The sequence below is a fragment of the Poecile atricapillus genome, chromosome 6 (assembly GCF_030490865.1).
Source record: "Poecile atricapillus isolate bPoeAtr1 chromosome 6, bPoeAtr1.hap1, whole genome shotgun sequence".
In the NCBI taxonomy this organism is placed as follows: Eukaryota; Metazoa; Chordata; class Aves; order Passeriformes; family Paridae; genus Poecile; species Poecile atricapillus.
Window position 1 is genome coordinate 33,959,016 of NC_081254.1, and position 25,403 is coordinate 33,984,418.

A 25,403-nucleotide genomic window follows, 5' to 3' on the forward strand; every position below is an offset into this window, starting at 1 on the left:
ACAGGACCTGTCCTGTGTCACTCCCTTCCAGCAACTGAGAATTCCCGTGAAGAACTGATGTGTCATAGCCCCACAGCTCCCTGGGTCAGATTCCTTACACTTCATAGCTCTCCAGCATAGTGTTCTCAAACATCAGCCAATTCACATTAATAGAACACTTTCATGTGATCCAGGGAGAAAGGGGATCCACACACCAGCTAGGAGGGAAGGAGTGCAGAAGGTTATAAAAATCAGGGACAGAGTGGTGCATTTTCATTTTTAGTCTAGAGGAAAACTGGGTAAGTAATTTTTTATTAGTTCCTTAAATTTAAAAAATGTCTAGACTCAAAACAGCTTACTAATTATGATTTAGACATTACAGAAAGGCAAAGGGAGTGTCTGACAAGTAAAAGAATTTTTTTCTCTGTACCATAAAAAAAGAGTGTCTCCTTTGAGGTTCTAAAGTTTCATGATCTCTTGTATAACTTGTTTTACAATCCCATGCCCTATATAGTGTGTCTACAGGATGATGTCTTGTTTAGTCAGTATCTCTCTAAGACCAAGAGACTGATCATTAAATGTACATGTCCTAAAATAGCTGTTTTAAAAACAAGTTACAGCATTACAGACTGTCATAACTATTTGCAAATGCTGGAGTTGTTAAATGTGGCTCTCTTCCACTTGTTCTTTTCTTTTGCAGAAACAGTTCTAAGGGTTTGTGTCAGAAAGGATTGCTTGTTGTTTTGAAGTTGCCATGTAACAACAAGAATGTGTGCTTCTCATGCAGAATTTCAGGGATGAAATGAGCTGGCTGCTCACTAGACAGATTATGCAGATGTTTGGTGATGTTCTTAACTGGGAACTGTCTACAATGTTTTGTCTTTCATGCCTAGCAAAGTTTGTTTTGGGCTGTAAAACACAACACTGAACAGCTGTAGGTACAATATTGCCTCTGGTGACCCAAAACTTATAGATCTTCAGGTAGTTGAAGTCACTTCCAGTCTTACCCACTCGAAGAACCAATTAAATCAAAATAAGATTAGCAAAAATTTGATTGTTACTGTTTTTAATATTGATGACATGATATTGAAGTCCATTTTCAATATGTAAGTCCATGGCCACTTCAGTTATTTCTGGAATTTATTATTGAACAGGGTTTATATTATCACAATGTTTTGGAACCTGTTTTCCAGGTTTAAAAAAATGGGTTTATCTTCAGGCAAAGCTAACAATCTTATTGACAGGCACAGGATGACAATGGCAAGCATGCTTCTGTCTGTATTATAAAGCAGATATTTCCCACAAAACCTGATCTTACCTTAAAAATAGAGTGTTTATCGCTTGAGTTTTGTCCTCGTGATTCAAGTATTCAGGATCAAGCTGCTAACCACCTAGGAGTAGAATATTTTCCCTTTGCACAGCCCAAAAGATGGATTAGAAACCTGCAACATACATATAGGAGTTAAAAAAAATAAATCTTTATCTTCATGTCAAAATGTTTTCATTATAAATTCAAAGTTTAATTCCATGCTAATACATAGAATCTATAAATCTTATTTTTATAAGGATTTTGGACAGGAAAAAGTGCTGGTAGCTGACCAGAAATCTCAGATGGGCCTGTGGGTGGATGATCTAATCCTCATTGGCTTAGTTTTGAGTAAGCTGACATCTGCATCTCCATCTGCATCTGCATCACATCCAGTCACTTTTCCATCTCTAGGGCAGAGTCCTGTGACAGTGACAGGCTTGGGTACCCTGGCCTCAGGAGGTCAATAGGCACTTTGCACATGCATGAATTACCTGGCTGGAGTTTTCATCAAGCATTTTAACAACATGGGGGAAGCAAGCTAGTCTGGGGAAAAGCCAATCTAAGGTGATATAAATTACATTATAGTTGGGGTTTTATCAGTAGAGTCCATAACAAGTCTGAAAAGAGTAACATTTTACCCTATTTCTGTGATCTAGGCTCAAGGCTAAATGAATGCCTTAAGCGCAGTTAATTGATTCCACATTTAATTGCAGAAACTAATGGTTTGAAGAGCTGCACTGCTGACAGCCAGGATAAGAGCTGAGCCATCAGAGATAATAGTTTTTATTTTTCTTGACATAATCCCTTTTAAGTACTCTGTTCTAAAAATCACATGGTGAAACAAAGTTGGATTTAAGTTTTGTATGTTTTCCTTAGAAGCTCTTTAATGCAGGATCCTATGAAAATACAGTTGGTCAAGATCCATATACAGAACATACAAGCCTCAGCAAGCTTGACAAAATACTGAACTATATATTCTTGCCAAATTAAATTTGTCATTAAATGCTAGTTAGGACTTGACAGACTCATTTACTTTCCTGGTTTCCCAGCAAGCATAAGATCCAGCACTCTTTATTCTTGGTCAAACCCAAGCTTCAGCCAGCTCTGAGTCCTTGCAAATGGATTTAGATATTTAAATTTATTCACTTCATGTGTAAGCAGTAGTGTGCTGCGAAGAGTTTTGTAGGGCTTTAATGGGTCTGTGCTTAAATAAAAGGTAAGAATGATTTCTTTTATTACCTTGATGAAATCTGCTTTTTTGAGTATAAATAATCAGAAAAGATTTGCTGATTCATGGCAACCTGACTGCGTAAAAACAGTTTTTTCTTGCTACCAAAATATAATGTGATTAATACAGTGCTAATATTTTTGTTTTGATATGAACAGATGCCATATTTTCTACAGGAGTATTTTAGAAAGGAACAAGACCAGTAGAATTGTGAGTAAGAAAGCAGGATGATGAGATAATCTCCCTAGAAACAATGAAATAAAACTTTATCAGTGAACCAACACTGTAGATACTTCTGCAGAATAGATCTGAGGAACTGCCCAACTGAGACAAAGGAATTTTTTTGGTAAATATTATTTCAGAACTTTTTGTCCCATTCCTAAAATGTGTTTCCTCCAGCAGACCTGTAAAAAAATACCTCTTTGGGGGAGATACTAAAATAGGGAAGGATTTGTTCCTCAGCTCTGTTTTCTATGATTCTGTGAAGTGTCAGCCAAACATTTTAGTGCATTTCTGTGCACTGAAGATTCACTGTCAGATTTTCACAAACCCTCCAAAAAAGGCACCTTCTAGATCTTCTGAAACACAAACAATTTTTGATGTTGACAAACTGACATCATGAGCAACTTCTGGTTGAAGCCAGAAACACAATTGCTGCAGTTAAGGAAGGGGGGAAAAAAGTACAAAAAAGCTGTTCATGAGTATCAAAATCACATTTTTTTACAGCACAGCTTCATAAATCTGCAGGTTTTGACCTTATCTGCCAAGATTTTAATGTGTGTGTTTTTAGCATGAATTCTACAGCACTTCAGGGGGGTTGTGTATTCTCCATTATGCAAAGCTGGCAGCTCTGACAGCAGCGTGATCTGTTGCCTGTATTTCTGTGTCTGTGTTTTGTATCTACAGCATATTGATAATAATGAAAATACAGCAATTATTACTATCTGTTGTGATCAGCTGCATGCCTACTTTTTACATTGCCTGTTACTCACAGTTTCCATTCAACTTGCAACTGTAAACTGAAAATTATACTTAACCACTTTCTTGATGAGAAAGACCTGATTTTAGCCACACTTTTGGAGCATTGCGCAGTTTTATTGAACCCATATGAAAATCTCTGCATGATACAAGGGGCAGGAGGTTTAAATTCATGGTCTACATAAAGTGGGGGGTTTTTTCAGTTTCTTTGGTAGACTCTTAAATCACACAATGCTCACACCAAGGGGTGAGATGTGTCAGGAGCACTGACCATGGAAATATTCTCACATTCTAATAAAAGAGCCTTAACATTTCTTAATTAAATTATCCTACATGCAATATTTAGTTCCTGCATGAAGACTCACCAGGCCAAAACAAATATTTCAGACATGGAACTATTAAACCATTTCTACTGGTACAAAGATTTCAAGAGTTTCAGAAATTATGCTTGATCCTTTTGCACTAATATATCATACAGCCTCATAATATGATTTTGTGGCAAGTTCTGTTCTTACATAGGAAGTTTAAAAAGGTTTGAGTCAATCTGTGGGCTATCACACTTTTCAGAGAAGAATATTACTCTTTTCTAGATGCACAGAAGTTCACCAAGTAATCTTTAAGAGTTTACTCAAACAAGAGGAAAAGACTCACATTTGGGTACAAGAAGAAACCTAAATCTTTACTCACATGAACTTTAAACTGGACAAACAATTGTAGGCCTTATTTTGTGCTCATTCCACTGCCTTGAAATATGGTTAATATCCACTTTTTGCTACTAGTGACTGGTACTTAGCTGCCTACATGCTGTAATGGTTTCCTGTTTGAAGTAGAAATTCTATATATTCAGTGTTACAATCCCTGTTTGAAAGTGCCAGTGTAGTGCATCATTATGTATAACAACTATTTGGTGAGCCTGGTCTCCAGGGAACCCTCCCCAAACCAAAACTGAGTTAAGGTACTGTAAAGCCTGCAACTAGCATATTCCTTAATGAAGATGAAATGCCAATGAAAAAATACACCTGTAAGTGAAGAGTGAGCTTCTGAAACTGGATAATGCTCATACTAGTGGAAAATGAGAACATGAATATAAATAGTGGAGACCCAGCTGGAGAAGGCAATAAGTTATAAGAGTTTAAATCTGTCATTAGGTGAAGCTGATTAGGTTTAGATCTGTCAGGAGGATGAGGAGTGGTGCCATCTGTAACAACAGTGAGCAGCTTAGGTAACTTTATCTCCACCAACCACCAGAGATCACCAGGACCACTTCCCATCAGCACAGCATTAGATCATCTTCCAAAAAAGCCACTGCCACAAAGGCAAACATCAAACATCAAACCCAGTCTAGAGGGGGATAATGCAGCTCAGGCACCATTTGTTGTCACCAGGTCATCATAAATATGCAGAAGACTGGCTGGAACTGGCTTCTTCTCAGTCTTGCTTTGCAATTTTGCTTAGTTGAATCAAAGAAGTCAGGGGGGGAAATAGGTTTATAATTTACATTCAGCTTAAACATTAATTCATTACATTAGTTTTAACAGGGTAACAGGTATGAAACTATGGTAATGTCTGTTAGGAAGCATTCTTACCAGCACGCAATTATTATCCTTTGTAAAAAAGTACACTAAATTATTTTAGCCTTATTGTTGGGTTGGAGTTTTTTTATTTATTTATGACATCTTTGAGGATGATGCTACTCTACACAAAACTGTTCTTGGCTGGCTTTATAAATAAGCCTGAGGAAGCATTTTAGTCCTGATTAGCCTTGAAGTGTGATGGAGTCTTTTTGTGCAGTGTTAGATCATACTTAGAAAAGTCCATAATCCAGGGACTATTCCATGTGAAATACAATCTCTTCTTTTAGAACAGTAGTGCCAAATCAAATCAGTAATCATCTTCATTCTGTAGGAGGGCTGAACACCAGCTGTAATTTCCTGCTTAGCCCAGGATTACACAACATATCACTGATCACTCAACTCTCCTGTGCTTCAATTTCTGCTTTTCTAAAACGTCAGCAGCATTCTCCTGCTTTGTGAATTGGTGAGGAACTTGCACAAATAAACCAGCTAGATGCTTACAGTACATCCAAATGTTGTGTTTACTTAATCTAACTGCTTTCAACGTGCAGAAGACTGAAGAAACTCAACAAATTTAGTTTCAAAGTAAATATTTTTTCATCCAAACTCTGGAATCTTTGTAAACAACTTATGAGCACTATCTTGACTACAATTTCAGAGGTCAGTGACTCAGTTCCCAGAGTTAGTCCTGCAAAAACCTAATACACTTGCTTGGACTAGAATATGAAATCTAACCCCTGTCTGGCTGTTAACAAGTTGTCTTGCTGTGCAGCTCTTCTGAGAGATTTCTTTTCACAGCCTGCTCTCACTACTGATAAAACACAGCATTTCTGGGGTAAGAGTATTGACAGCTGCAAAATATCCAATAGCTGAGTTTTTATCTAATTTATTCTCACTCAGTGATCTAACAGCTATCATGAAATTATTAAAAACAGCCTCAGGCTAAATGGCCTCTAATTGAGGATGAAGGATATAATCTGCATAAGATATCTGCATTTCTATATATGTAATATATGCATGTGTATATATGTGTGACTGTGTGCTACGTGGTTATGTACCTGTGTTGTGTCAGCAGAAAAAACCAATAAACATCCTCCCCTCAGCCCAAGGAGAGGCTCTGAGTGCTGGAGGCTTTCCAGGAGCCTGGGAACGAGTCCTCCTCTCCTGGGATGTTTGTGTGGGCATGGAAGGTGTGTGAGCACAAAGCCCAGAAAGCAGCTGCACCCTGCCAACCCTGACATGTCAACACACACCTCAGGCCAGGAGAGTGGGATTAAACACTGCTGCCATGCACAGTGAGGGAGAGACAGTGGCTGACAGCTGCTTCAGACCCCACAGCTAAAGCAGAACCATCAGGAAGGAACTCCTTCCCTCCCAGCTTTAGATCTGCCTCCTCCCTGCCTTCCCAGCAGCTCCCAGAAAACCAGTCCCTGTGGCATCTCTGCTCTCCCTTGTATTTCCACTGAGTCTCTTGGAGACAGGGAGGAGAAAAAAGGGACTGCATAAACAGAAGAAATGGGTAAACTCAGAAGGGAAGGCAAGAAAAATAATTTGAAGGAGGAAGGACCTGAAAAGAGGCAAGAAATCATAATGTGATGCATTCTTCCCAGGCCCTGCATGTGCCTCTAGGCGTGTTAAGCCAACTGATCCCCACCTTGTTTCCTCCTCTGCCTCACATAACCTGGATTTTTGTCTCAAGTCATGTCCCACCATTCCCAGTGCTGAGACTGGACACCAGAGCAGGCAGACCAGCTTGAGGAGCAGAGAGCAGGTTCTAAAAATCCTCCCCTCACATCACACCTCCCACCAATACTTCAGAATTTTGCCCCAAGTCAGAGGGCATGTTCCTCCTGCCTCAGCTGTGAGATTTAGGAACAGAAATTCCTCACTTTGACTGACTGTTTGCATTTAGAGCATGAAAACACAAGTAGACTTTGTCAAGTTGGCTATGGACCTATGGATGTCTCATAATACAAGTCATAATTAGCTGTTTATGAAAGGCTAGCAGTAATAATAAGGAAATATTTTACAGTCCTGCACAATGATAGGCACAGACTGAGCAGGTGAGCCATGTACAGGGGAGGTCAGCCTCCCCTACAGCTCCCAAGCCCTCTTAGCTGCTGGTGGTGTTCAGAAGTGAAGCAGGAATCTGTGTCCAGCTCTCCAAAGCTGGAATGTGCATGTGGACATGGAGAGTCAATGCAGAGAGCTCTGAATCCACAGCCTTCCCACTGACTGAAGTGCTGCATATGGAATCTGCTGAAAAACTGCTGGTAGAAATGTGGTTTGGAAAGAGAAATGTTCCAATATTTAGATATTCTTATTTGGATCATATATATTTTATGAAAAACTTTTGGCATCTCTTTTAAGAACTGAGCCCTGTGCAGTACTTTGATATCTGCAGCCAGTGCAGCAGAAGGGAATGTATGTGACCTGAAAACATTTAATGCTCAATGCACAAGGGAAAGATTATTGAGATCCACAGATGTAGGCACTGAGCACCATTTTAGGCACCCTGAGGTGGCCATGACACCCTCATGGGACTGGCAAATAAACCACAAAATTATCTGAGCCTCATGTCTTCCAGAGAGGCAATTAAGGGATAAGTAAAATACAACACAATCACACTTAAGATTCCCATAATCACTTTTATTTATTATTGCTTGAAACTATATAGAATTAGAAAGGTTCTGTTAAGAGCTGAAACAACATATTTTCTTTTTTCAGCTGGGAAAATATTACTAGATAGAAAGTAAACCAAAATCATTTAGCACTCCCATGTTCCCTTAGGAAGGGCACCTCCTGATGGAGGCTCCAATAATTTAAATTCCAGCAGAGTCTGCTAATTGGAGCATGATGACATCCTAGTTTTGCCACTGGGTAAGCTTTTTAACCTTGGGCAAATCCATTAATCTCCAAAGAAATATGTGCCTTCTTCACTTTTGTACCATAAAACATAACTTAAACATCTGAAGGATGCAGGAGTGCCCTGAAATGCCACATGGGGCTGATTAGAAGCAATGGAAGTATGTAATCAATTGGATTTTTCCAGGCCACATCGTCATCCTGATTGAAAATTAGCCAGAAACTGGGAGAATAATTTTTAACTTTCATACCTGTTTTTTAATACATGCTCTCATGTCTCAGTGGCAGGTACTCAGCGTCCTTGTTTCTTTTCTTTCACACTTGTACATGAAGTGGGGCACATCAGCCAAAGCTGGGCTGCATCCTCTGCTGTCCTCTGAATCTCAGTCCTACATGGGCTCACTGATGTGATCTCCATAGGCAGTTTCTGGTTTTCTTGGGGGAAGGGCATGAAAATACTATTTCACAACTCGCAAAAATCCAGTTCAGCTTTCGGTTGCCAAGCGACATCACGGTTTTCCAGCAGATCCAGCTGCTGATGTTACTAAGCAACATCTTTCCCATCAAGTTGTGCACTTGAAAATCATTACTTGTTTATTAACTCTCATGATGGGTTATGATTTCCCCCCCCCAGATCTTGGTATTTGCTCTTCTAGAATTTGTGAGAAAGCAAAAGGCGAAGGACTGCCATAGGTCAGTCGTTCTTGCAGATCTCTGTGATATTGCTGGAATATGCAGAAACTGGGAATGGTTTTGCACTATTACATCAAGATCAGAGAAGAGTAAAATTCTGAACCTCCCCTTTCTTCTCTTTCCTGTGGGAATAGCTGGTGTGCAATAGTGTGCTCAGTGCTTCAGCAGAGCTTTGCAATGCTTTATATGTAGTACCAATCATGTGAGAGTAAGGAACATAAAACATTTCCTCTTACATTGGCAGTATTTGTGCCATAAAGTAAAATGACCTCAAACTAAATTTTCCTCTACAAAAACCTAAGGTAGCTTGTCTTCAGTATACAAGAAACTAACATAGCTGTGTAGTGTGTGTTTGCTAAGTGTACCCCATACTTTATAAACTGGGATTAAATTTGAACACTCATGACAAATTATTTGGATCTTACTGAAATATCTAACTTACTAACCCATTACATAGCTTACCTTTAAGTCTGAGCTGTATTTTCCCCTAGTTTGAGTCTTCCAGTCCTCCTGGGTTAAATCCTGTTTTGATCAAGAAAAGACAATCTCTCCCTGGATGAGTGTGAAGTGTGGATGAGGAGCCAGAGGGGAAATTCCAGCAAACAACAGTAAAGCAGCCTGATGTGAGTACTTCTTCCCCCACCAGTTCCATAAAATCAGAAGAATCAAAGTCATAAAATCAAAGAGAATAAACAGAGCTATCAGAGCATGTGGAATTCTCTCAGAGCTGGTGGTTTACACTTCATACTGGAGCAGAGCAGATCAACCTCTGCAAAGGTGGGAACAGCTCGCAGTGAAGAAGGGCTCCTTGGGATAGCTGGGATAGAGGTGAATTAATGAATCCTAATTTATTCACAAGAGTGGGTCAGAAAACTGACCCAAAGGTGTAATGCCAGTGCTGTCAGTCAGGATCATCATGCCCAGAGATCAGAGCACAGCGTGCCTGTGTTGCTGTCACTGCCCTCATTTCACAGCACTCACGGTTCTGGCAGCAGGAATTGTCTGTGTGGCTTTGCAAACCTTACACAACCCAGCCAAACACAGGGATTCAGCTTTGCACGTGTGTGGATAAAAACACACAATCAGAAATCGTCAGCTGTGGATTACTGAAGGTTGTTCTCCCCAAAGTTTCTGCCAGACAATTGTTTTGCAAGGCAGCTTCTTCACTTTCACTTTGTGGCATTTGCTGGCCTTAGCTTAGAAATGGAATAGCCCCAAATGTGAGTTCAGTTTGTTTTGATGAGGAAATAATGCAGCTAGCAGGAGTGAGTCTGTATTACCAGGCTTGTGTTTTCCTGAGCTCCCACAGGATCCCTGCTCTTAAATTCATGGCAGAGAGCCTAAACAAAAAACATTGCATCATTTGTTGTCTATAAGACAATCAACTGTGCAATGTCCCTGCTTCGTTTTTAAGGAAGAACATGCTAAAATTTTGAATTGATGAACTTCAGATTTACTGGATTCTGAACTGGGCTGGGAAGACCAGAGAATGCTGGATCACCAACTTCATAAAAAAAGGAAAGATTTAAAAGGCAGGGCTATTCATGTTGCCCTTGATCTTGCAACTGTGCATTCCAGCTCATCACAGGCTTTATGTTTCCAAGTCAGGAGTTTATAGACCAAGATTTTGTGGAACAACAGTCAGCAGGCACCATATTGCTGCCCTGTGAAATCCTGCCTTTTAGCCATGTCAGATACGACTTTTCCATGCTGGATTCAGCAATGCTGCCTCACACTCTTCAAGCTGCAAACCCACAGTGAACCATTCCTTTGGTTTGTGGCCCCGAAAAGCACCACTGGTGTTTACAGAAACTCCTTAATCCCTTGGAGTTGCCACTAATGAGAAATACTCTGGTTACCAGCTGTGTTTCTGAGCATCCCTTTTGTGGAAGCGTTGCTGGAAAGGACAATCAGAGTTAATAATAACAATTAGCTCGCCCATAAACCTGTACTTCTTGCAACATCACATTTCAAAGGGTTTTTGTCACGTCTCCACCCTTCAGGATGATTAAATGGGAAATTATTTCACCATAACCTGAACAGGCACATCAACATTTGCTAGCAGGTATTTCTGACAGCTTTCAAGGGTAATACAAGAAAATGAAAGATGAGCTTAAACACATAAACAAACCTGGACACAAAATGTAGGATAAATACTCCCCCCAACACCAATTTTCCCTTGAAAACAACACATGCATAACTCCAGTGTGTTACTGACACAGTTTCACTGAACAATTCTTGCAAGAAGCACTGCTTACACCACGAGCCAAGAAACGGTAGAAGTGAAATCTGTTTGACCCAAAATTGATGTTCTCTGGGGTTTGTTTCTGTGAAGAACATTAGGACTGGATTTATGGCACTCAGCAGCCTGGCAGGAGCAGGGGGAGGCCGGGCTCAGGAGGTGTAACTTGTTTTCTTCCTCGCCTGGGGTGGAGGCAAGGTGGTTGTTGAGCAGGTTATGAAGGTGGGTCCTGGAGAGAAAGCCTACATTTCATGAGTCTGAGGAGAACCAGGAGGAAAATCAGGTGAAAACTGGTGAGGTGAAGATGGAAGGAATGGTTTGAAGACACGCTCTAAAAGCGTGAATCAGTGAAGCCAAAGGTGCCAGATAAATCTTGGAATGTAAGTGGAACTTTAAATATCCTCTTGTTTGCTTTCAGGAGAGCAGTTCTTCAGCTCAAAAGTCTCTGCAGGCTGAGCAGACCCATTTGGTACCAGCAAGCTGTTTTTGAGATCTATAGTGCTCAAATAATTTTAATAATGACATGTAAATTGTGAAAGATACTATAGAAAGGTGATGAATATTATCTTTTGGTTAACCTATGTTTATTTAATGGATGGATTTTTAGCATGATTGTAATGTTTATTTGAAAGTCTACACATATGATAAAGCCCTTGTAGTTTGCAACCTAAGTAATGCTTGTGCATTGAATGATTTAGAAATAATGTATGTAAAAAGGATTACAGTAACACTGTAATCTAAAAAATGATCTTAGCAGTCTGCAATGTAATTCACACTTTAATATTATTATCGCTTGTTTCTTTATTGAAGAATCTGTAATGTCTTTATTTCCTGTTTATGACATTTATCTTCATTATTAAGCAGATGGCAATGTGAGAATTGTGTGAAAATTTGAAATTTCATGCTCTAGGGAAAGAAAAGAGGGGGTAGACAATGTGATACGATGTGTTAGTGGAGATTTTTGACAGCTGGCATTTCTGCTGTGCTCTTGTCATTTTCTACTTTGATTCCTGTGCGTTTCAATAAAAAAACTGTAAATAAAGTATTGTTATCTTTCAACTCAGTGTTGGAACTTTGGCCTCTATTAGCAGTTGCAGTCAGTATGGCTGAGCTGGTGCAGAAATATTGACAGTATATTATGCACTGCAGTGAATTTACTCTAAATTAAATTGGACAATATTCTGACATGCATTGGCTAATCTATGCAAGAACCTGATGAGCAAAATCTGCTTTTTGCACAATTGATATACAAGACCCCACCCCAATTAACTAAGCAGCTCCATGGGGATTTGGGAGAGTTTCATTCACTCCCCAATTTATGTTATTGCTGCAAATCCTTGTGAGGGGACAATTTAGAGAACTCTGAATTTTCAGGTGTTTTCACATGATGTCTGTAGGGACAGAAGATCTGGGAAGAAAAAAGCTTGGCAGGTCAGGGGAACAGAAATGCCACAATATTCACTCTCAAAGAATTGTGCTGGCTGTTGGGGGAAGCACATCACTGTAGTGGAGTTATTCTTTCCCTCCTGTGCATTTAAACCTTAGTCAGCAGCTCGTTAACAGTGTGAGACTGTTTTATTATATCAATACATATTTAAAATATTTAATTTTAAAGTGTTGTCTTGGAACATTTCACTGTGCTGAGCCTGGGAAGATTTGTGTGTGTTCATTTCTCCATGATGGAGTACTTCATACCCGGGAAACAGTGATTTGGAAAATGTTTTATCCAGTCTTCAGCGCAGCTCAGAACTGTTTTAAAACACTTTTAAAACTGTTTAAAGCAGGAGAGGATTTGGCAGCAATCTCAGCAGATAAAACCTCACGTTGTTAATTAATCACTTGAAGTGCAGTCCTGGCCCCAGTGATTTCAACAGGAGCAAGTTCAAGCACCGCTGTATCCCCTGAAGACAATCAAGTTTAAACAGAGCAGAGCTTAAGAGCACAACACCAAACTTCTCTCTCCCCAAGCCTCCTGTGAAGAAAAATAATATTTCAAGTTTTAAAAAATGTACTGTAGTAATAAGTAAACATTCCTTAAAGACTTACATGGTTTCCTTGGCGTTCAAAGTGCAATCTCCCTTTTAGAGCCTGACTTTAATGAAGGTTTTCTTGACACACAAAGCAGACCAACCCCAAATTCTTTGGGAAAAGAAAAAAACAACTAAAGAGACTGCAATTTTCACCTATTCAGTAATACAATAAATACAGTAAATTTCAATGCATGAGCCCCCAAATAAAATGTCTAGGACCAGAATGTCTATAAGTGAATCTCTGATGTGGACTTTTATTATTGAGTATCCTTTTCAAAAAAAATGCAGAAATGAACGATGCCTGGGGAGACACTTAACTCTAGAACTGCTCAGAGATTTTTTTAAAATTAAATAATTAGAGCTGAACTAGTATAAAACCAGTAGTAATTATGGTAGGCAGATCCTCTTAAGTCTAAAGAAGGTGTTTAGAACACAACATTGTAACAGAATAATGCCTAAGAAAAGCAGGGGACGATGCCAGTGATCAGGATAAAAAATCCATTTACTCTTTCTCCAAGTGCATTGATTGAAAATTGCTTGTTGCAGTGATAGTCAGGTTTTACACCACTGTTCTGACAATGTGAGCAGGCAGCTTGGTCCAGGAATTTCAAGAAATAAAAATGGTTTGAATACAGTTAAAGCTGTAAGGTTTTCTTATGGGCTGTCCCTCCAAAGTGACTTTGGCAAGGAAAACGTCTTTCTGTTCAAATGTCATGGGATAATCCAGAAACAGAGCAACAAAGCTGAGTTTCAAGGACTGTCTTTCAGGAAGACAGCAGAGAAACATTAGGAAATAAAAACATTAAGAATTCTTTCCCCCAGTTTATGACTTAGAATCATTGTAAGACTGAATGTTAGGAGGGGCAGCTGACTGGGTGGCTGAGATGACAGCCCTCCAAAATTTCCAGGGGTTTTTGTTGTTCTGCTTTGGTTTGTTTCTTTACAGCACATTAAGAGCTTTTTCCTTTCTTCCAGTGATCTTTCCTTAATTTCTGTGTGATCCTGGACATCAGAGTCGAGATGGGCAATGAGAGCAGCAGTGCAGAGAACGAGGTGAGTGTGACAGGGAAATTGTCTTTGCTCCTCTCCTCGCCTAGAGCAAACCTTTCAGAAACTGCTTCCACGGGCCACTCACCCCGTATTTATCTTCTGCTCCCCGTTACACTCATATTTAAGTGTCATTAATGGTAATTGAAAGTAACTCGGTGGTTTTTTTTTCCTTTGGCAATGACAGTGCTCCAAAGCAGCAGGGCAGTGTCCTGGCGGGTTTCCCTGGGGGACAGGATTCCCTGGAGGATCCCCATGGGATGAGCAGGATCCCCACGATCCCCATGGGATGAGCAGGATCCCCATGGGATGAGCAGGATCCCCATGGGATGAGCAGGATCCCTGGAGGATCCCCATGGGATGAGCAGGATCCCCATGGGATGAGCAGGATCCCCATGGGATGAGCAGGATCCCTGTGATCCCCATGGGATGAGCAGGATCCCCATGGGATGAGCAGGATCCCTGGAGGATCCCCATGGGATGAGCAGGATCCCCATGGGATGAGCAGGATCCCCATGGGATGAGCAGGATCCCTGGAGGATCCCCATGGGATGAGCAGGATCCCCATGGGATGAGCAGGATCCCCATGGGATGAGCAGGATCCTCATGATCCCCATGGGATGAGCAGGATCCTCATGATCCCCATGGGATGAGCAGGATCCCCATGGGATGAGCAGGATCCTCATGATCCCCATGGGATGAGCAGGATCCCCATGGGATGAGCAGGATCCTCATGGGATGAGCGGGATCCCCATGGGATGAGCAGGATCCTCATGATCCCCATGGGATGAGCAGGATCCCCATGGGATGAGCAGGATCCCCATGATCCCCATGGGATGAGCAGGATCCCCATGGGATGAGCAGGATCCCCATGATCCCCATGGGATGAGCAGGATCCCCATGGGATGAGCAGGATCCCCATGGGATGAGCAGGATCCCCATGGGCAGCTGGGGCAGCCCCAGGCACATCCCTGGGTTCAGGGAAGGGCCAGGTCAGCCTGGCACAGCGGGCAGGGCAGGAGCAGCACCCTGTGCCATCCCTGGGGATGCTGAAATCGGGTCCTGGGGCAGTGCCCGTGGTGGCCTCAGAGCCCTGGCAGCTCCTCCTTGCTCACAAATGACCTTGCACTGTCTGTGTCCCCATGTTCCCAGCGTGTGCTGTTAATGCATGGTGCTGTTTGCTGGTTTATTTTTAGATTTTTGAAGGGAAGGCAGTGAAATGCTCTGGTTACTGGTGTACAGTTACATTAGAAGTTACTATGCTGATACAAGTTTGAATAAAAGTTATAATTCATTAATTCCAACAATTAAAACACCAGTGTATATTTAATCTTCTCCTTTTCCATATATTGTGGTAGCTGCTGAAATGTGTTAGGATTCATTTTGCTGTCAGCAGATTTGCTGCACCTTCTGCACTGCAAAGTGGACCCTCTCAAGGCAATCAGTGTTACAACTACTACAGATTTTTCCATAAATAATTTTTAGAAGGGAAACCTTCCACAGTTTGTGGTTATTCTTACCAAGTTTTATTGTTAGCCCAAGATTTGGTTTCAAATTTTCTCAAGGTTTGGGAAGAGGGGAATGTGTTCATTTCTATAACTAAGTAATGAGAATTTACTCTCCATAGTATATAGCTTCCACTCGGGAAGATTTTGGAAGTGTAAATATATTTGTTCAGGAGTCATCTTGAGGCTGGGAAGACTTTACTTAAAAACGAATGAATTTATCAAGAAATGTAGTAAAAAAACTCTTCTAAAAAGGAAATAAGCTTCTGGTCTCCTTTGCAGACTGTAAAAACCAAAACAAAAGACAACCCAACCCCCTCCAAACCCAAAGCAAAACAAAATATGCTAAGAATCCAAATCATTTTAGAAAACACTATTAACTGAGAGAGAAGAAGTAGCAACAAATCTTAAATATTTTGATTTTCAGTCAGAAATTCCCCAATGTCAATAAAGGAATCCTTATACCAGGCCAAGGAGCACAGCAGGCAGTGGATGATGAAACTGCTTTGCATGGTTTGCATTCAAAATGTTAGCACCAGGCTTGGCTGCTCTTTTCCTTCTGCATCTGCTTCTGACTTTCTGGGTTTTGTGACACTGACTGCACATTTGCAAGGCAGATACATTTAAAGTTTTCAGCAAGTTGTAAAAGACAAGAAAAAGAATCTGGTTTCTTTTCATTTTTTCTTTTCTTTAGTAGCAATCTATGCTTTAGAGAAGCAGCCTGTACTTAACCCCCTTTGCTGGCTGCCTTCCCTTCCAGCCCTAACACCATTGAAAGGGCTCAGTTGGTGTTTTTCTGATGCTCAGAACCAGTTGGTCTGAGTTGTTTTTGTTTGTGTGTTTATCAGAGAACACCCTTGCAGGGCTCAGGCTCTCAGTGAGTCATTTGGAAGCCTCACACATGGTTTGCATTAAAGCTGGGAGAGCCTGTGCTAAGTTTAGAACTCATTTAATGAGTGGGAAGATCTGTGCAATAAATGTGCTACTAGGAAGAATGTAGTAGACACTTGGAGAAGAAGTAAATACCCAATCTGTCTTGTAAAGACCAGCCTCTGAGGAGAATATAACCAAAATTTAGTGGCAATGAACAAAGATAATACTTGGATAAAAAAGGCTGTGGCCAGCAGTGTATTTAACAAAGTGATTTCACATATAGTAACCACGTTCTGTTTTGCTGTAAAGCACACAAAGTCCAAACTGCTGAGAGATTTTAGGATTGTGCCCTGCCCTATTACAGTGGCACAGCTTGTTGGGTTTATGCTGAATCAAATATAAAGTATTTTTATGATGCATTTTCCTTGAATAGTAAAACTCCACATGAAGAGAAAGGTCTTTAAATTGAAAAAGAAATATTTTGGAAGAACATGTATTTTTGACCCGGTTTGATGCTTGAGATCCAGCCTTTAGCAGGCAAAATACAGGTGAAGTAATGGAGTTATTCTTTAATGGGAAGCTGTGGAAAGTACTGCAGTTTATGGAACTGCAGAAGGTCTCAGCTGTTGTAGAAGGTCTCAGCTTCCCATTAAACAGATCTTTCTTAATCCACCCAAAAGAACTGGGTATCATGGAGAAATGACATTGTCTTCTTTTCTTTGACTTTTCTGGAGGGCCAAATGTCTAAAAATCATCTACAGGCCTTAATAAAAGGAAAACACTCACTTTGCCAGAGGCTGATGTAGCTGCACTTCCTCAGCCCTGCACCTCTGGATAGTCTGGGCTCAGGTGCCAGCTCACAAAGCCACACTTAGAAATGAGACCAAGCTAAGCAGGACCAACAAATCTGCTCCCAAAAATGTCAGAGATGGGGAGGCATGTGGTCTGTGGGAGGCAGAGTGATCCCAGATGTATCTCAGCCTCATCCCTGCTGCTCTGAGGGTTGTGAAGAGAGCTCAGGGGCAGCTCCCAAAGTACTGCACATTACAGGATTATTAATGACTTCCCTGACTGTATTTTATCTTTATTTTCACTAGAATGGTGCCATTACCAGGGCATCTTTGCTCTCATTTTAAAGGGATGGGTGGAGGATGTTAAAAACAGAAAGAGTTCTTTATAACTGGAGACATGAGCATAAAATTTTGTAAAGCTTGAATAGGCTGGATTTTCCAATATGGAATACTTTAAACTCAGGGTTTTAATTCTTGCCAGTCAGAGTTCAGAAGAGGAGCGCTGTCATATTCCACAGCCTTTCTCACAACTACAGAAAAGCAAAAGTCACCAAGTAATTGTAAAGCTCTTTGAAGGTGAAAACTGCTGCTAAATTGAAGTTCTAGTAGTACATCTTTTGCCCCAGAGTTGAAGAGGGAATTTCAAAGTCAGTTAGACATAAGTAATTTCTACATATTTTGCTTTATCCTTTCTTCCTCTTGGTTTTCTGAATAAGCAAAAAAGCAAACAAAGCTGGTTATTCCACTGTTACTGTTAATTTCTCTTTAAACACAGTCTTAATGTGTGGTTATCTTTTTGTTCCTGTTTTCTGCTGTGAAATGTTGAAGCCAGGCAGCACTTGCCAGAGGGGCCACAACTTCTCCAGAGTCTGCTGGTTTGTCTGAAGTGCCGTGCTGCCATCCTGCTGGGATTTCTCCATTTATTTCCTATGAACAAATCTGGCTGCTGAGCATCCTGCAGCTAATATTCTGCATTATTACTCTTCCCACCTTCTGACTGATTTCAGTCTCTCTGGACTGATGGCTGCTGTTAATTGCTGTGGCTCTCCCTTCAGATCCTGGCGTGGCAGGGATCAGCAGAGGATGGGCTCAGCATTCAGCTCCGTTCCCACAGATGGGAACTGGGAAATGCCTCTGAGCTCTGGGGCTCACCCTGGGTGTTTAAATACTCCCTGAGCACTGCAGTGACATCTCTGCACGTTCCATTGTTCATGGTCAACTGGGAACAGAAAGGCATTCCCCATTTTCTGCACGGTAATTCTGCCTGTAGCATTTTGATGTGATGCAGGGGCTCTTCCCTGGGTTTGGTGTATCCACTGAGATTCACAACTTTTACTCCCTGAATTATGATCCTCTTTCCTTTTTCCTTCCATTTCATCCAGTGCATATCAGGATGTTGCTGTCAGTTGGCTACAGTCTGTTCCTGATGCTTACATAGTCCTAACATCCCTCCAGCCACCACATTAATTAATTCTTACTTCCAGTGGTAATTACTGCTGGCCCAATATTCTGTGGTAAATAATGTCAAGTATTTCTTTGAGCTTACTCAAAAAGAACATCATATATTTTTAGAGAAATGTATGTCCTTTTATGCAAATGCAGTAAATTCTGGGACACTTCTCACTGCAATGAATAATTGTTATTCATATTATTATTTTCATCTTTCCTGTGAGTGAAAGAGAGAGGATGAAAGAAGATGATTTAAAGCTGTGGTGCAGTTCTTAATTTGAAAGTATAGTGAAAAGCAAGTTGGGAGACTGGTCCTTCTCTTCTGAATTAATGGCTAAAGCTTCCTTCACAACTCTAAAGCCATCATCATTTCTCATGGGATACGTGAATTTATGGGTAGAGATGAAAAGGAAAAATAAATTATATTTGTAAAGTTCCTCTGTAATTATTTACTATATTTCTCCATTTTAAAAATAGTGTGAAAATGTTGGACCTGCATTTTCCACAGCTGTGAAATTACTAGGCAGGCAAACACTGTTGTCTGGGAAGCACGACAGAGTTTGGGACTCAGCTTGGAGATTATTTTCCTATTAGTACTTTATTTGAATCTAACAGCATCTTCTCAAGTCATTTATTGTCAGGCTGCTAAGGACCACTCAGCAGAAAGCTGCTTTAGCTAAAACTATCCACACTGAAAATTGCAATTAGGGGATGAAGATTTTCTTCCCAAGTTCATCAACTTTATTTTCTCTCTCTGTCTCCTGCTGTATCTCATACACCTGCCATCCTTAAGAAAATTATACAGGCACTCACCAGGCCTTCACCAAACAGCAGGAAAGGGACAAAGGAGAACAACTGCAGCCAGACTAGCGAAGATCCAAAGATAACTCTGAATTTTCCTTTGCTTGCTGACCACAGATGACATTAAACAGGCGGAAAGGTGAAGTTAAGGAGAGCCATGAAGGAGTTACCCAGCCATGCTTCATTACCTCAGTGCAAATTCCTCACACATTGCAAGGCTTCTCAGGTTCTAGAGAAGACACCCATGTTGACATTACAAAAATCTAAAGATAAACAATTTAGTGCCCTCAGTGGATTGGAAGAGTCATAAACACAAGAGCTGAAGCCTGAAGGTTTGAATTGTTCCTGCTGTGGCTGAAACTGTGTATTCTGGGAAAAAAGCTAAGTCAAGGATAAGATGGTGACTATAAATACCTAAGTATACAGGCACACACCTACACACACCAGTGTTTATTTTTGTGTTCACAGCCAGAGTCATTTCAGGAGGTGTTTCTCAGGAGGAAAAGCAGCCCTTTATCTCTAAGAGAAGGTCATAGGTACTTACAATCAAAAGCTGTAAGAATTTTCCAAATACCATTGTTACCATATCACAATTTACTTTGCTTCTTGCATTTGTGAGAAGCAAATTAAATTAAATGAGAAGTGAATGCCAATTTTTGCATTCCTGTTCCTTTGAGGGTTTTAATTAGAGTAAGTATGAACTTAAAATTCTACTCCCGTGAGAGACAAATAAACCACGCCAGAAGCAACAGCAAATTACACCATTACTGATTAAAGAGAAAATCTACTGTAATTGCAAAATTCTATAGGAGACTCCCTTAAGGATAGAGTCTGCTCTTCCTATCTGCTCATGTCATAATTACATCCAACTGATTGAGCAGTCACGATGTTTGGGAATAAAAACACGAAGGGGTCAAGACAGGCATCCCCTCTGACCTGCTGCACCCCAGCCACTCTCAGAAAGGGGCAGCAATGCACCAAGTTGTTTGCTAAAATCACATTTAGCTCCTTTTTAAGTGATGAAACTGAATTTTAGAGTAATTCTTCAGATCTGAAGTGTCATATGGAGTTCAAGTTCGGCTCAATATATTCAGTAGTAATGTGTAACTCTTCTGTGATGGCTCACTGGTTTTGCTGACCAGTGCTCACTCCTTTTAATGCAAAGTTCCAGTTGTTAAAGCAATATCCATTCAGTATCTACTTATTTATTTTGGTACCACTTCTCCAGACAGGAGAGAGACAATGACTTTCCAAAGATGTGAACTTTTAAAACACCAGCTTACTACTTGGCTACTGTTCCTGCAGAACAGCAACAAAAGCCAGAAGAGGGAAAAGGCAGTTTCAAAAAAAACCTGTTCTGTCTTTAGAAATTTCAAGAGCCATTTTAAAAACCCTGATATCCCAACCATGTGAACAACCCCTAGCAGGCAGACTTTTTTATTTTAAATATCTATTCCAACACCTCCCTCCCCCAACTTGTAATGGAAGACATGGAAAAAAAAAAGGGAAGGTAATTTGTGGTTTATTGATTGAGACTTGTATAAAGGCTTGCTCCAGCTTCTCCTCCACTAAACCAGAGGGAGTTAGTGGGAATGGAAACTTAAATGTAGCCCCTGGAAGATGACTCTGAGCTACTGGGAGCTCTGTAGAAGGATGTAAAAGGAGCTGCTGTAAAAGGATGTGCTCAATGGGGGAAGGTGGCAGAGGGCAGATGGAAGAGGAAGCAACTTTGAGTGAGAGAGAGGAGGGAGGGGAGCCAAGGCAAGCTCAGAGGGGCTTGGGGTTGGAAGCAGAGCTGTGCTGGGAAACTCGAGGCTCGGGGTGGCTGGAGCACGAGGCTGTGCCTGATGCTGCTGCCGTGGCTGTGAACTGGGATTTTGGGTTTTCCACAGGCTCCCAGGCAGCATTAAAGGCATTTCTTCCTGCCATGATAACTCCAGCGCAGCAGTGCACATAATCCTTTTGGCTACCTTCTTAATGGAGTTCTCTTTCTTTTTTTATTTATTTTTTCTTTTCTTTTTAGCATCCTGTTCAAAGTCATTGGGAAAATAAAGTGATCCTGTAGATTTACTTTGTGTTCTTGCAGACTCCAGTGCTTCTGGAAGGCTTTAATGCAAATTACATTGCATATTTCAGGAGAATCAGTTGTATTCATTTAAATATTGTGCTGCCTTCAAGGGGAAAAAATTATGAGCTGTTTAGTTTTCCTCCTGTTGTTTGTTTATGCTCTCTGTGAAAAAGCTGGTTGGTTTGTTGTTGGGTTTTTTTTAATTATCCTAGACTTAAAAATGCTGAAAACCTCTGTGTTCTGGTTTTTATTATAATTATTTAAGCCTTCCAGGTAACAAACTCTTTATAATTAGAATCCTTTTCTAATAGGAGTACGCTGTACTTGAAACAAATATAGTACAAATTTAGCTGCAAGCTTCTGCAGTCAATCACTTCTGAAGCTGTATGTATCGAAACTCAAAAGTAATTTATTTACCTGCAGCTTTCTGATGGTACTTGTGAACAAAACATAGTCTTTATAATTGTTTTCACACATGTTAATTAAAAACTTTAAAAGCGTGCTTTGCAAAGCTAGTTCAGCACCTGATTTGCATAACTAGACTAAATTTTAGAAGTTTAATCAAAAACTTGAATTGTTGTTCTGCTGTCTGGCTTAGATGCACAGAGCATGTTCTTTTGAGATGATTACATGAATACATTTAATGTAGAAAACCAATATATAAAATTTTTCTATATCTCAGCATATTAGTATTTCATTTTACATGTAAAATATCTACATTAAGATTTATTTTAGATTATTGCTAAAATACTCTTTTGGGCTTCTTTTGAACATACATGTGTGCTTTTGCCTCACTAGGTATTAGGGCAACTTTTTGATCATTCAAACAAGCCTGGAAAAAACAAAATAAAGAGTGCCCACAGTTCAAACTCCTCTGTGCTCCAACAGGGCCTGTGCTGCTAAGATTGTTTTAATACATGTTGAATTTGGCAATGAACTGGAAGAACAAAAGTCAGATTTTTCTGTGGCTAAATTCAGTCACTTAGGGGATTGTTTGGAGATTAACTTCTTAAACATTAGTTCCCTGAAAGCACAAAACTATTTAAAAACAAAACAAAACAAAAAGTCAAAACCAATCAACCCAACAAAAAAACCCCACCAGTCCCCTGACCCCAAATAATCCATGGAAAATGTTAAATTTGCTCTTCACATGTGTGCACATAACTGACCTGGTTTGTTGTGATCTTTCTCTCTTCTGCTGAATCTGCCCCTCCCAGTGGTTTTGTTTGGATATGAAGCCCAAATTTTGGTGTAGCAGCTGATAAAATCACTGGGACATGGGCCCTTCTCTGTGTCTAATATGGAAACATCCTGATTTTGGTGAGATGGGGTGTTCAGGTGTCACAGGCAATGTCCTTATTCTGCAGTTCACTTGTGAATTCTGGGATGAAGAGCAACAGCAAATTTCTACCCAACTGCTCTGCCCCAGAGTGTTCTGTGACTCAGGGAGCCAATGACAAATTATCCTGACTCCATGTTAAGGTTTCCAAGTTTCCTCAAACAGCTGCTTTTAGGTCTCCTCATATTTGTGGGGCTCCTTAGCAATGAGCTGTTGGGTTTGTGATGTGACAGGCTGGGGAGGAGTTTCCTTCTGGGCCATAACCGAGCCCATGGGGCTGATTAGCTCCTGGAACATGGGATTTGTGAGTCTGGATGACAATCCAAAGGATCCTGGTTCTCAGGGAGTTTTATTTTAGGGATTTGTGTGCATCCCCGTGGTCACACAGATCAGCAGCTCAGCAGAACAGAGCACTGTAACCTAAAGGAGCCTTTGGGGCCAAGTGGCTGCTCTTGTGAAGGAGAGACTAATGAAAAGCAATGTGTGGCTACTGAGACTGCACTGTGTAAATTAGTTAATGACTTAATTGATGTGCATTTTCTGCTTTGGAACATGACAGAGGCTTTAGGAGAAGAAGACAAAACATGTGGCTCCTCACCTTCTCAACAGAAATGTGAGGTGTTCCTCCTGCCTGGCACCCAAAGCAGCTGAAGAAAATTTGAGGTGGTAGTCATAGAAAGGAGGAAAAATGAATAATTAGTTCTCATTGCTCTTGCCAACTGCTGGAGGCATCTGGACAATTTTATAAATGGAACTAATTTCTTGGGGTTCTCTGTGTGGTTCTCCTGACCCTGCCTGCCCTACTGGGAAAGGAAAGGAGGTCATTTCTGTCTGCAAGGGGCCTGAAAATGACTTTTTAATTTGGCTGCTACTGTGAGGCTTTTGTTTGTGGCCCAGCTCTGTGTCTGACCCACCTGTACCTCTCAAGATAAGACATGATACAGGGACTAAGTAAGAGCCTGGCACTGTGACTGCCTCTCCTGGCTTGGTGGGAATTTACCCACCCACTGATTGGGAGTTTTTCCTGGTGATTCATTTAATAACACATTTTTTCACAGCTCTTTCTCTCTGCATACTGAAATAAACTCTCCATGCAGATTTCTCATGCAAACAAAAGCAAAGCTGTCCAAAACTCTGCACCAAAATCAAAACAGAGCCCTGTAAGCCCACTCAGCTCTATTTTTTTTTTTCCCCCTGGCTGAAAAAAACAAATTTCCTTGTATAATTCTTGATGTTCTAGTATTTTTTTGCCATATACTCTGGGTTTATAGCCAACATATATACTGAGATAAATATTCTAAATGCCAGATGTCAGCACATGCTGGGTAAGTGCTTCATAATCACGAAACCAAGAGCCCTTGGTCTCTCCCAGAGGAAAGTGGTGAGATAAAGGCAACTCCTGCAAACAAAGCTGTAGTGAAGGGGTTCCTCCAGGGAAAGGCAGAGGATATGAGAGTTAATCAAATTTGTCTTTAGTATAAAGGGAGTATTTTTGTATTTTCAGTCTGCCCTGACCTTTTCAGTTGCTCATTACATGGGCTTTGCTTGTCCACTGGGTGTCTCATTCCTGGCTCTGAGCTCCAGGAGATTTTGGCTGTGTGGGAGTGCACTGTGTTCACACAGAGCAGAGTAATTCTCTGAACAACAGCTCTCTGCAATTCATTGACTACTGCTAGAACAAAATAAACATTAAAATGAGTGCAGAAAAACCCAAGAGATGAGCTGGAATGGTGTACTGTGCTTTTAATCTCTGGTGTTACCCTGCAGTGCTTCTGCCATCAGTAAATACACTTACGTGTCTTTAGGTTAAGTGTGCCCTAGGTTTTTCACAACTACATTTAAGAACTAAAACAACAGTGACTTTATGTTAAGGGTGATTTGATGAGGCAGCTTTCCTTCTTATCAACTATTGCTTGATGTGCCAGAGGATTTGAAAAAAGCCTTCATGCAGACTGTTTTGCTTTTCATTTGTTCCTCTCCATTACTCCAGTTCTTTTGCTGTGCTCAAAGAACATCCTCAGCTACTGTTCAGGACAGCCTTTTCCAGTTCTTCTTCATGTTCTAAAGATTCTTCCTCAAGAAAAAATCCAGTAGGAAGGTGCCACTCAGTACCTGATGTAACCCTGGTGCTTGCACAGGACTCTCTTCCTCCCTGCAGCAAAACCAATAAAACAAAACAAAAAAAGGCACTCACAGCAGTAAAGGTATATCTCCATGGATGAAGATCCTGGGTAATTATTTCCCTTTAAGAAGAGGTGATGCAGCATAGCCACAGCTGAGTAATAGCATTTCTAGCTGTCACCTCAGAAACTCCAGCATTTCCTGTAGCTGTAATCAGAGAAGGGCAGCCTGGTGAAGAATCAGGCCCTGTGTTTCAATTCAGAGGCATTCTGAGTTTTGTTGAAGTGGGAGGGAAGGAATCTGGACTTGGATTCAAGTGCTGGGTCTTGAATGGCATTGGTTTTATCTCTAACTTAACTCCAAATACGCTGCTAATATGATGACTGTCCAAGTTTATAGCCTGTTTCCATCCTTTCTCATTTTAAACTTGCTTAGCAAGGAAGCATTTGCCAGGCTTGGAAGAAGAGAAGATGATACCCTCCTTGGGTCAGTAAAGGCCCTGACTGCTTTA

At 40.7% G+C, this 25,403-nt stretch overlaps 1 protein-coding gene across 7 annotated transcripts in view; it reads left to right on the forward strand.

The window, feature by feature from the left end:
* The first annotated feature begins 145 nt into the window (after positions 1-145).
* The window catches only part of TACC2 (transforming acidic coiled-coil containing protein 2), a 128,582-nt gene continuing 103,324 nt past the window's right edge, over positions 146-25,403 (forward strand). For 6 of the 7 annotated variants that reach the window (XM_058841457.1, XM_058841458.1, XM_058841455.1 and 3 more), the window contains exons 1-2: positions 9,118-9,249; positions 13,874-13,951. In XM_058841457.1, the coding sequence (XP_058697440.1) occupies positions 13,919-13,951 (33 nt within the window). In that variant the 5' untranslated portion in view covers positions 9,118-9,249; positions 13,874-13,918. Of the gene's footprint in view, positions 279-9,117; positions 9,250-13,873; positions 13,952-25,403 lie in introns of those variants that run through there. The other variant, XM_058841453.1, reaches the window with a different exon arrangement.